The sequence below is a fragment of the Puccinia triticina genome, chromosome 11A (assembly GCF_026914185.1).
Source record: "Puccinia triticina chromosome 11A, complete sequence".
In the NCBI taxonomy this organism is placed as follows: Eukaryota; Fungi; Basidiomycota; class Pucciniomycetes; order Pucciniales; family Pucciniaceae; genus Puccinia; species Puccinia triticina.
This window is the reverse complement of record NC_070568.1, coordinates 2044040-2055823: the sequence shown is the minus strand read 5'-3', so window position 1 is coordinate 2055823 and position 11784 is coordinate 2044040. Positions and strand designations below refer to the sequence as shown.

Sequence of the window (11784 nt, the reverse complement as noted above, 5' to 3'; positions counted from 1 at the left end):
GTCCACAGGTACCTAGTACCCGCCAATGGGCACTAGGGGCAAGCAGAGCTGTGCAGAATAGCAATTTGTGCGCGGGTACCTGCCTGAATTTGGACCCAGACTGGACACCCGCACCTGCACCCGGCGGATACCTGCGCTCTTCCACAGGTACCCGCCAACGGGTACTAGGGACCAGCTCTACCTCCCATAGTATCACTACACTCCATCCAAAGTTTTCACCATGTGTAATAGAAACAACTTAGAAATAACTGGCAGCTTTTTGGTGTGTGCCCTGAAAATAAATACAAAAACCATTTCAGAGAAAACTACTGGGTATGGGCTTTCAAAGAGTTCAAAAATCATGATAATTGAGTTATGAGGAACTTTGGTCAAGCTTGAGGATCAAGTAAAACTTATCATTAAAATGGCCTTGTTTTCAGCATAGGTGTGGTATACATTTTACACATACATTACACAATACATCAAGTATTGTTCCAGATCCTTTCAGGATATTTTATGGCAGACATGAACCTTGCCTTCAAACCAGAATCTAAGTGAGATCCAACCAAATCTATGACTGAGTTAAGAGATGGCACTTGCACGCAAGTGCTGAGGAAACTCCCATGGTGACACAAGCTCTAAAACGTTCTTTTCTTTGGGCCATCAGATCAACCAGAAAGCTAACCAAGCCCTTGCCAACTTTGGCGCTCATTTTTTCCTCGGAGAGTGCGGGAATCTGGCCAAGTTGGGGGGCGATCTGCAGCTACATAAGAAGATCAGCAAATCAGGCCGCGTGGCTGTCGAGTCGGGCTCTAACAAGAGCAGCCGCGGCTGAGGCCGTCGCCAATTGAGACACCGAAGGGGGATATTTCCGTCTGCGCACCCGGGCTTGCATTGCTCCAGATCTCCTCTGCCTGCCCCTTCGCCATCCCGCAAAAGGATTACCCGGCCTTCCAGAAGTGCCTGTTTGTGATTGGTGATTGCGTCAACGGCTTCGGCGCCATGAAGGCTGGTCACATTGGTTGGAACATGGCCAGGTCTTCCCGTCGCCAATCCTTTCTCCAATTCTGCTCTAGAGGCCGGGCACCTGGACCAAGTTGAGCTCAAACAGCATGTATCCAGTTCACCCTTGGCCTCATGAGTCGCCCTCTCTTCCATTGCTTGCCTATATTTTCCTCTGCACATCGGCTTCCTTTTTGGAAGAACCACGTCTTCCCCCAGCTGCGCTCCTCCAAAGAACCCGCTCAGGTTGCTGCCAGGGAGAAAACTGTTGTATCTGAAGCCAAAAGTGCCAATGGGCAAGGCAAAGGCCGGACAACCACCTTGAGAGAGATGTGGAGCCGCTATGAACTTTGATGAGGAAAAGATCTTTGATGGTCCAAAATGAAAACCAAGTTTGCAATGTTGTTATAGAATGCAGCTACCATTTCATTAAATTTTCCCCTTGCACTTTTACTAAAATCAAGGTCACACTGCTCAACAAGAAAACATACTCTTGCACCTGAGAGTGCCTGAATGATGAATCACTTGAGACCACCAAGTTTTAATGAGCTTATGAATGAGATGGAAAGAAATGTCTCATTGTCATCAGCTCAATTGAAACTTTGTAATAATCATATTCTCAGCTCTCTATTTGAGGATGAACAATGTGTTAAAGTTAGGATATCTTCCAAAACATATGAATGATAAAAACACTGAGAGGGGCTGAATTAACTAAGCCTCCTGGGACTGGGGGTGCAGATCACCTCAATGTGAAGCATCTCCCATCTCCAATGGAAGGCTTATGAGTTATTGGGATTCTTCTGCATGAGAGCTTTGGCAAATTCATGGCTTTTGGCCACCTTTTTGAATCCAAGTGACATTAAAGGCAGCAGGAGCAGGACCATCAAATCCATAATTTTGATAAGAATGGGAATGAAGTTACATATTGGGGAGTTCTACCCACTGCATTTGGGACTAAAACAATGATGATGAAGAGTGCTGAAATTTGAGGGCTTTGAATTGATATAACATCTGGATTGATAGAGTGCTCCAAAGAGGGAGAATTATATCAAGGAATTAAAGCCATTCAAATTTGGATTTGCAGCGGCAAAGCCGCCTTGGCCTCTAGTATATGAGAAAATGGTGTCATTATATTAATAAAATTAATACAATTAAATACAGAGGGGCCTGATAAAATCAGGAGTGTTGAATCCCTCAAAGGTATCTTGCAAAAACAGAGGATTTAGGTACCTGTTACACACTGGGGCCTGTGAACAGGGGTGTTTTGAATCCCAGTAAAGAATGGTGGAGAATCTCAAGAGAAGGGGTTTAAAATTACTAGTATAAAGCCCTTGAAGTCTTGAGGTTCTTCAGGGTAGAAACTGGGAAGTTGGAAGCGCTTGAAGAGGTTGATTCTGGAGGCTGGGTGGACACTGGGCAGTTTCTGGCGAAAAATGGGGCTAAAAAACAACTACTAAGGGGCTTACCAGACTAGGAACAGGCTATTGAGCACGTGTTGAAGGCGGGTAAGCTATAGTAGGTATGTCAAAGCGTGAGGAAAGGGCTTTTGGGGCGGACAGAGTGCCCTTTGGATACTCGTGGAAGCTCTCTGGGGCGCTCAGGGGAAGTACAGGGCTTCTGGCCAACTTGTGGGCGCTTTCACACGTATTTTTGGCCTGTCTGATGTCGCCATACACAGCGGGGCAGATTGGGCAAAGCCAATGCGTCCAGCTGGCGTCCCAGCACTCCATGCGCCACGGTGGCGTGACAGGGACCCAGGGCCGTACAGGCGCCACTCTGTCATGCTAGGGGGAGCCACCGGGACTGTGGGCATAGGTGGCGCCCCTCGGGCGCCACTGAGATGCCACAAGGTGGTGGCAAAAAAATGCTTGAAGATCCGCAACTCGTCATCCTTGTTCGCTCCCTTGCGCCACCGCCCCTTGCTCCTGATAGTCAGATCCTGCAAGAGCAGCTCCAAGTTGGGAGTGAATCGAAAAGGAACTACTTTGGGGTGTATGAGGTTCAAGCCTTGACCAAAACAGATGCCATAGTCAATGTGGATGACTTCGCATGTGCTGTCTGAAACAAGTATGTTTCCAGGATGCCGGTCCCCTTGGCGCCCACCCGGGCCAACCTTTCGCCAACCGCGCCGTTGGGCCCACGTCAACCCAAGCTCAAATTCAAGTGGTGGTGTAGATCCGTACAGAGGGGGGCTGAGACGTGTGGTCATTTTTTCTAGAATGGGCCACAGTATTTCCCAATTTTCCCAATCTGGCGTACTGTATATGTACTAGTCTTTCTGTTGCATGAGGAACGTTCCATGACATCATTCCATGTGTAGGGCATTTGTACAACATTTAACGTGTCACGTTTTGGGCTGATTATGTCATATTCTTTCCAGGATGCGTACTTGTAACCCTTTGGGGACATGTAAAAGCCTGCACGGGGGTTTGCGCTCATATAATACAAAATGGTTTGTCACAGGTTTCTGTAGTGTGCAGCGCGCGGGCTCTGAGAAACCTGTCACACATGGGCTGTGTTATTCAGCGCACAGCACGCGGGTTTTGGCAAAGCATACCTGTATTGTGCTGTCTTCTAAGCTAAACATAACACTTCAGTTTTGTTACTGAAACTGGGGTATAAGCATATGTACATACGCTTATGAGCATACATATCACTCCTTTTGAGTGTACCTGTTAAATTTTCAATGCACATTTACACAAGGAAGCAGTAAAAATTAAGGGTACCTTGAAGTGAGGTACCCTAAGTTAAATTGGGTTTAGATTCAGAATCCGGAATCATATTCCAGGTTTTATATCTGTAAGTATAAGTAATAGCAGTAATAAGGTCTTATCTAATGATATTTCATGTTTGCTTTGGATATTATGTCACGGTGGCTCTGACATAGTAGCCAGCTGACAAAGGGTTCAATAAGGTCAAGCTCACTGTAATAGACGCCGACGGCCTCCTCCACAATAAACTTGTCTTGGCCACTTATAATCTGCTATCAGCCATTAAGAGCAAAAGGCTGGGCTGGTGCCGTGTCCCCTTTGACTGGGTAAGAAACCTCATCTTTGGCTCCAAGCATTGCCAATTTTCTTAACAAAAAAACATATTTGTTTAAGTTTAACTGGTAGGACATCAATGACCCTACATACAACCCAGACCTGACAATATCAAACATCCAGAATGGCTACCAAGACTTGACAGCCTGGCTCCTCAACTGCGACCCCAAAGCTTCCCAACTCAAGGTCCAAGTTTGGGGTGCGGACATGAACCCCTCCACTCTGGGCTTTCTTGGGTCTTGCTTCTAACAAGCAATCCTGGCCGCTGTTTTGGCTGTCCACATTGCGCTCTTGCTGTGATATTTACCACAGGCTTCCATGGAATCCAAAACCACCTGTCACTGAAATTCTTTCTGCCGGTCTTGGCCTTGTCAAGCTCAGAGCCCAACAAGCCAAGGGTATCAAGCGCCTTGCCAAGCACAATTCACAAGGCCACTTGACAACTCTGGGCATAGGATATGTCAACATTAATGGTGCATCTAGACTCAGAACCTCCATCATTGTGATTCTCTACTGGAGCTCTAACCCTTCCGTCTCCCCAACCCGCTCTCACACACCATATCCTTTGATTGATAGATATGTAATTGGCATGCCTGTTTTCCCATTGAAAACATCTGGTTTATGGATAGCCTTCATGGTCTTCCCACTAGAATTTAACTTTTTTTGGGTTAATGATGTGGATCATGGCCCCTCTTGCTCATATTATGCTATCACTCAAAGTCCTGAACTCCTGACATGTACAGTGGGTGCGCTATAATTTTTGGCGCACCATTTTTTAATTTTTGAGGGACAAGGAGGACTTTTAAAGCTCCATTTTATTTCTCAGGAGGGCTCAAGGGGTCAAGGAAAAAGATGCAAAAGACATTATAATTACACAGCAAGTAGAAGAAAAGATAAAACATGATGAAATTATCAGAAAATGTTTGACTTGCTGGATATTTTTTTAAAAAATATGAGAGAATCAGGAGGGTATGCGGAGGGAGTTGGGAATGGTTTCATGAGGTATTGGGGGTGTTGCTGGTGTTGATTGCTGACCAATGATGAGAGGTGAGCTGGGTCATGGGTGATATGCCTCTCAGTTAAACTTGGGTGAACTTGGGTTGTTACATGTTTTCACCCCGCACCAAAAACTATAGCGCACCCACTGTACACATCTTAACTATGTTTAGATGTTTTCTCTTACATCACAGCAACCCAAGACTTGGGAGAGCGTAAACAAACATTGTGGACTTGGACAATGTACTAGACAAAGAACTTGGTCATATTTGTTTATCATCTGTCTTGACCTCCAACTGATTTCAGCAAGACTTTGCACCAGAGAAATTGGGGATGTGATGTTTCCTGCTAGATTTTGGGCTTTTGCTATTGTTGTCATGTCTTGTGTTGATAGCCTATCTGTGGCGGCTGACAACGTCAAAGAGACACCTGGCAATGATTGATGAGCTGGCCCAGGACTAGGAGACACCTGACAAGTGAAGGCAACTGCGTGGGATGGGGCTCTTGGGAATGAGGAAGATAGCAGAAAGGAGTGGTTGCCTTGGAGGGGAAGGGAGGGGGGGCTCTTCCCCGCAGCGGCAAAGCTGCTTTGGCCTCTAGTTATATATGTAAGATACATTATTCATGAATCTTACACATGTAATACTTAGAATACTAGAGGCCAAGGCGGCCCCGCCGCTGCAAAGCCAAAACCCATATCCCCCCTCCCTTTGCAGGCTAATCAGATATATAGATCAAAATTCAGTCAAAGCTGGCTTGATCATTGATTTTCAATTTCACACTCTCAGTTAGATTGCTTTCACATATTGCAAAAAAAAAAAAAAAAAAAAAAAAAAACAGCGTTATAGCAACATGCACCATGAATATGAATTATTTACTTCTCTATTTCATTTATCCAAGATTGAGGCCTCTTTAAACCAGCCCACAAATTTGAAATTTATCACGTGAGAGGGGCAACTCCAATATGTGTCCAAAATCATGCAGAATATAGCTGGTTTATTTACATGACATATTTCCTGATAGCTTTAAATCACAAGGTCTTGATATGAATTCAGTTGTTTGCAAATAAGCATAAGTAATAAGTTTGAGTCTGAGCAATGACATGAAATGTGCTCCAAATTCCAACCAATCCACTTGATATGGTTGTGAATAGCCACCATGTAATCTATTATGGATTCTGACTTACTTCAGGCTACAACTACTTACTTCCATCCCATTACTCAGCTCAGGGAGCTGTTGAGTAATACATATGTATTAGTAGGTAGACAAAATTGATTCTTGCCCATTCAAGATCAAGCTAAATCAGTGTCATAAATAATTCTCTAACAACTCAGACAATACTCAACAGCAATCCCATAGACTTGGCAATCAGAGAGAGACTGGATATGTTTCCAATTGGTGGTAGATCCTGTCAAAATAGCAGAGGCCACAAGAAGAAAATGAAAAACACACAGCAATGTGTATCATGTGGGGAGGGACAGACCTCGTGGAAATTGTTGACAACCAAAGGGCTGAGTTTACAGGCCCCAAAGCTGCCAAGAATGCAGAGGAAGCAGGCAAGGCCTTGGGGTGGATGAATCCCAAGAGGGTTGTGGCAAGCCTGAGGGCGTCGCAAGTGGCTCGGCGTCCAGGATGCTTGTCTGCAGCGTTGGGGAGCAGTGGAACAGGTCTCTTTTTAAGCTGGACAGAGCCAGGGACATAGATTGTTGTCCGTGTGATGTGTTCGCATAGCAGGCTACAGGAGGGGGAAGGAGACGTACGTGTGGATGTGGAGGTCAATTTCTTGGTAAAAGCCGTCCAAGATCTGTCTGAGGCTGTCGGAGCGGTCAACGGGGCACTGGGAGATTGTAATTGGGGGCCATCCTGCTGCTCCTCCTCAAACGAGCTCGGCAGGTAGTCGCGGGGACGTTATAGGAACTTCCCCGCCATCTTTGGAGGCTCGCTGGTCTTCTCACCCACCAATAACATCAACACCGACGGGATCTACCCAGGCAAATATACCTATCAGGACAGCATTTGGCTGGAGGGACAGACAGCGGTGGTGATGGAGAACTACGACCGCTCGTTTGCTGAGACTGCAAGGGAATTTTACCGTTCTCCTTCCACGGGAACCCTTCCGCCTCCCGCGCAGCAGAGCCGGAAGACCGGAACCGGCGCCGAGCTTGTTATCGGACCGAACTTCAGCACTGGCTTGTCCCGCGAGAAGGCTGCCACGGCCCTTAGAAACGCCGGGATCCGGCTGGTGATTGCAGCCAGTTTTGGCAAGATCCTTCAACAGAACGCAATCAATAACAGTAGAGAGGCATTATAAGTGAGCTTAGTATTCTTGATGATTGTAGACAAGGGAAAAGTTCAAGAAGCGTGGGTGCTGAGAGACAGACCCGGATTATGGGCTGGTCCTGTGGTTTTTGGGCTGGATCAACGGCAGTGATGGTTTTCGCTACATGAGAAAGCACCATATTCATATGGCCATCATAGGCCTAATCACACGAAAAAAACAGACATGATCAGTGTTTTGTTACTCCTCTCAAAAAATGAAGCACAACATCGGAGGGGCTTGGATGTCTTCACACCTACATTTGGCGTACCGTAAAGAGTCAGAAGATAGTTCGATATCGGTAGTCTTAGTGAAGTATTGAGCCAAGGAGATCGAAAACAGACCGAACCACAATACGCATCCACCAGATATCGATCCTGCTCAGGATCATCTTGCGTCTCTTTCTTCGGTATCAATTCTTCAATCATATAACTCATGTAGATAGCTGACATATAACTCAGTCAAGCTTTTGCACTCGCGTTCCTCATATTGACTATTGTCGAGATGTTGGCCGAAGAGTTCATCAAGTTGCTGATCCAGCATACCGGAGAGCGCAGAAATTGCAGGTCCACTGGTGATCAAATTGCGGACGGTCTCATGGCGACGATTGAACCTGTTGAAATTGGTTCTTGTGCCACTGGTATTGAGTTCGACGACGGGGAAGTTTTTTATGAGCTTGAAGGTGGTGCGGGCATAGCCGACAAAGCCACTCGCGGGGCCGAACAGGACTGAGGAAGCAGGAGTGTCCCATATCTGTCGGCCCGCTGTCCAAGTGCATCAACTCCTCGCGCGTCTTCCGCCGCTGTCGGCCTGTCGGCCTCGCTTGGCATGGAGACTTCTGACGAAGCCGGCAAAGAAGCCTTCTTGAGGAGAGCTGCGGCGACTGGTGGATCTGATGCTGCTGGTGGCCGGAAGTGCCCGCTGGAGGTTGTAGCTGGAGGCCTGGCTGTGCGCGCTGCAGGTCGGGATGGGTCAAGCGTGTTTGAGAGCTACTGCGAAGGTTGGAGAAGGCAAGTAAAGGCAGTATTGGCTGCAAAAACGTAGGAGCGTTACAAATAGGAGGCAAAGCAACACGAGTGTGAGTAACGTTGCACCACGGTGGGATGTTAGTGGAAGGCAATGATTGGGTGATGTGGCGGTGGGTTGCAGATAGCAACGGTGGATGTGTACAATGTCGTGGCGAGGGTAACGGTGTGGTGGCCTAGCCGGTGCACCTTTCAGGATTCAGTAATAGGCGGCGCATGACTTCCGGACCTCAAGATTCGACCCTCAAGATTCTCTTTTCTCCTCCCTTTTCTTTCTTCCACTCTACCCCATCTTTCCACCTTTCCCCCTTCTTGGTCCTAACACAGATGTCTCTGTGGTTTTATTCCTTCTGTTTTTCTCCCCCGGTTGTTGTTTGATCTTGTTCCCACTTGCTCTTTTCTCTTTCATCTCTTAGATTCTGGCCTGCTTCCTTGTGTCTCCTCTTTCCTTCCTTCTTTTCTTCTTTCTCTCTCGAGTATATTTCAGTTCATTGTTGGTTTTTTTCTTCTGAGCTTTGTTTGGTACTATTGTTCCTGCTCTTGTTTCTTTCTGTCTCGTCTTGTTTTGTGTTAGTTTAGTTGTGTAGTGCGCGCGCACGGCGCGCGAGGAGATGATGACATGCTTGTGACAGGCCTCCAGGAATCCAAGTTTTGGGCGAACTTGGAGGATGGGAGGCCATAGCATCTGCTCTGATCCAAGGCGGCTATCAAGAAAATCTATCCGATCCTCGATTCTTTCCCAATCCATTTTCCCGATTCATTGCGAGATACAACTTCCAAAAAAAAACAACCGCCAACAAAGATCCAACCTTTGTTGTACCCCCCAAAACCACTTCCCCTAGCTATCACTTCGATCAAAACTTGGATCTCATTTGGACCCTTCTCGAGGGCAGCCTTCACGGCATTTTTCCCCTCCCAGCGCTGTTGCCGGCCTAGCACCGAGCAAAGCTCCATAACGGTGAAATTGATTCAGAGCAAGTCGAGGGAATGGCTGTGGTGATTCTAGCAACGCTGAGAAGGACCAAAAGCTTAAAAGAGAGGCAGCATTCAAGGTTATTGATTCCCCAGGGTGATTGGAGACGCTGCACTTCCAGCTATCCATCGCTCTCAACCCCTCCGGTGTTGCACATGCACAGTCCAAGGGGCAAAGAGTGGGCCCCCCACTGGTCCGTGGCCTTTGCTGCGGGCTGGGGGCCTTCACGTCCATCCCTTTTGACCTGTGCACTTGACGCAGGCTGAGGGGTGAGCCTGTGGGCACAGCATTGCTGATGTTGGAAGGCTGGGTTGAGATTTTTTTTTATTGTTGTATTCTTATGTAGGGGAAATTTTTGGTCTGTCAATTGCTTTTTTGTAAGGGGGAAACCCTTGATTTTTTTTCTTCTCATTTTTGTATTTATAGGGGGAACCCTTGATCTTTTTTTTTTGTGATTTTGGAAAAACTGTGTCTTTAATAAACTTGGATTATTGTAGATTCTGAACCAATTTCCTTTTTCTCTATCCTTTTCTTCTGAGATCAAATTTGTATATACTCACAGAGAGATTTTGTGCTTCACATCTATTTGTTGATAAGTCACTGTTTTGCAACTTTTTTTCACATTTGTACCTTGAGGAAACCATTATTTTTGTTGTGGTGACTTTGCAGGGGGAACCCTTGTTCTGGATTTTTTTTGGATTTTGTAAAAACTGCCTCTTTAATAAACCTGGACATGTACATAATAAGTTCTGGTCTTTGGAGAGGAAGAGACAACCTGGGGTCTGGGGTTCTGGGGGTTCTGGATCAAATATGGTAGATTTTGGGATGAGGAAGGAGCTTGGATCTCCAGCCTCTCAAAAAATGAGTGTGCAATCTGTGACATGTGTTTAGTCCATAAAGTAGTTACACAGTGATTTCATTCTCACCCATATTTGAACTTTTAAGTCAGGAATCAAACATGAGAGAAACTTCACCGCAGGAGCTTTCTGGATGCAGTGCTAACAGTGAGCCATGGTTGGCTCCCAAGCTGATGTGGCATCCACCACATGGGTGGTATCCTGAGAGCTAAACTTGGCTTTCACCAAGCCTTGAGTTCTGTTGAACTGGCAGTACAGGGGTTTCCTTTTTCACCCTCTGCAGCACATTGGTGGATGCCAAATAGTGGTATTTATTAAACCTGAACCTAGAATGTTGCATGTATATAGTTAAACATGTTTTGTTGTACATGTATAAAAAAATGGTTCCTGGTCTTCAGGGTGTTGTACCCTGCAGCGGCGCAGCTGCCTTGGCCTCTAAAGTATAAAAAAAAAAAAACTGGATAATTCCCAATTCTAGTTTTGGGAAAAAGGTGGGACAGCCATATCCACCTGGCCCTGGAAAATTGGGAGCAATCAGGTGCAAACCTATTTCCTTGCAAATGTTCATCTTGCATTGCTGGAAAAACATGTTGGTTGGTTCTCAACCTTATTTGCCTGCAAATGTCCCGTTTACTCAGCTTGCGTTACTGGAGAAGTGACACTGTTTTCTTATCTTAGCCCGTTGAAAAGAGACAAGACTGCTGTTCAGTCTCCTTATAACCCGCGACCCCTGGACTGTTGGAGATGCTCTTAAGGGCTTACTTTGCGCACTGCAGATAGCTGTTTGTGCACTCTGCAGTGCACACAGTTTTCAAACATTTCACACACTGCGGGTGAAGGAAGCAACTTAAGAAGTTCCAAAATATTCAAATAAATATTTATCACAATTCACTAAATCTTTTGGATTTTTTGGCCTGTGGGAACATGGATTCCAGGTCCCCAAATGACTATCCTTTTCTTTTATTAGTTGGCTTTTTTAAGCAGACAAGGAAGCTTCCAAAAACTCCCAAAACATTTAGAGACAACAATAAAAGGCTTGTCTATTGATTGGTCAAAAATATTGAAAAAGTTGCTTCCTACACCCACACTGCACAAAGTGTTTGAAAATTGAGCGCACTGCACAGTCACCAGTGTGTGAAGAGCTTTTTTCATTGTCCAATTCAAAGTAATTTCAATGTTTTATTTGTATTTGGGTTTTCCCAAGCTTTTAATCTTTCCCCTGTACCCATCTTGTGTTTGGATAGTTGGTCTAAAGGTATAAATAAATTTTGTTGTATACACAAGTTTGCCTGTTTCTCAACTCTTTTGCTATAGATACAGCCAACAGTATGGTGCTGCTGTTCGGGCTAAGCTTACAGTTCAGAAGTAACAATGCAACTCTGGCTAAGTAAGGTCAGACTTGAGAGAGAACGGCTAACAAGTTAAACATTGTTCTTCTTTTCCCAGATTACAAAAAATGATCATCGTATTTTTATTCGCGTGCGAGCCCCCTGGATGCAATAGCCGTTCCAGATAAGGGGGAAGCATTGGCTAAGTCGTCGTCGAACTGAGGATAGAGAGATGAAGTTAATCAACAACTGGGGACGTGCCC

The 11784-nt window shown here is 45.8% G+C and overlaps 3 protein-coding genes across 3 annotated transcripts; 2 read left to right on the top strand and 1 right to left on the bottom strand.

Moving 5' to 3' along the window:
- Positions 1-2845: 2845 nt before the first annotated feature.
- Positions 2846-3376, top strand: PtA15_11A225 (uncharacterized protein; the record flags this gene model as incomplete). Its single annotated transcript, XM_053161112.1, has 2 exons — positions 2846-3016; positions 3362-3376. The coding sequence occupies 2 exons, from the start codon at positions 2846-2848 to the stop codon at positions 3374-3376; spliced, it is 186 nt and encodes a 61-aa protein (XP_053025091.1).
- Positions 3377-7065: 3689 nt separating this feature from the next.
- PtA15_11A224 (uncharacterized protein) lies at positions 7066-7332 on the top strand (the record flags this gene model as incomplete). Its single annotated transcript, XM_053161111.1, has 1 exon — positions 7066-7332. The coding sequence occupies one exon, from the start codon at positions 7066-7068 to the stop codon at positions 7330-7332; it is 267 nt and encodes an 88-aa protein (XP_053025090.1).
- Positions 7333-7758: 426 nt separating this feature from the next.
- Positions 7759-10782, bottom strand: PtA15_11A223 (uncharacterized protein; the record flags this gene model as incomplete). Its single annotated transcript, XM_053161110.1, has 2 exons — positions 7759-8102; positions 10740-10782. 2 exons carry the CDS (start codon positions 10780-10782, stop codon positions 7759-7761), a joined length of 387 nt encoding a protein of 128 aa, XP_053025089.1.
- Between the last annotated feature and the right edge of the window lie 1002 nt (positions 10783-11784).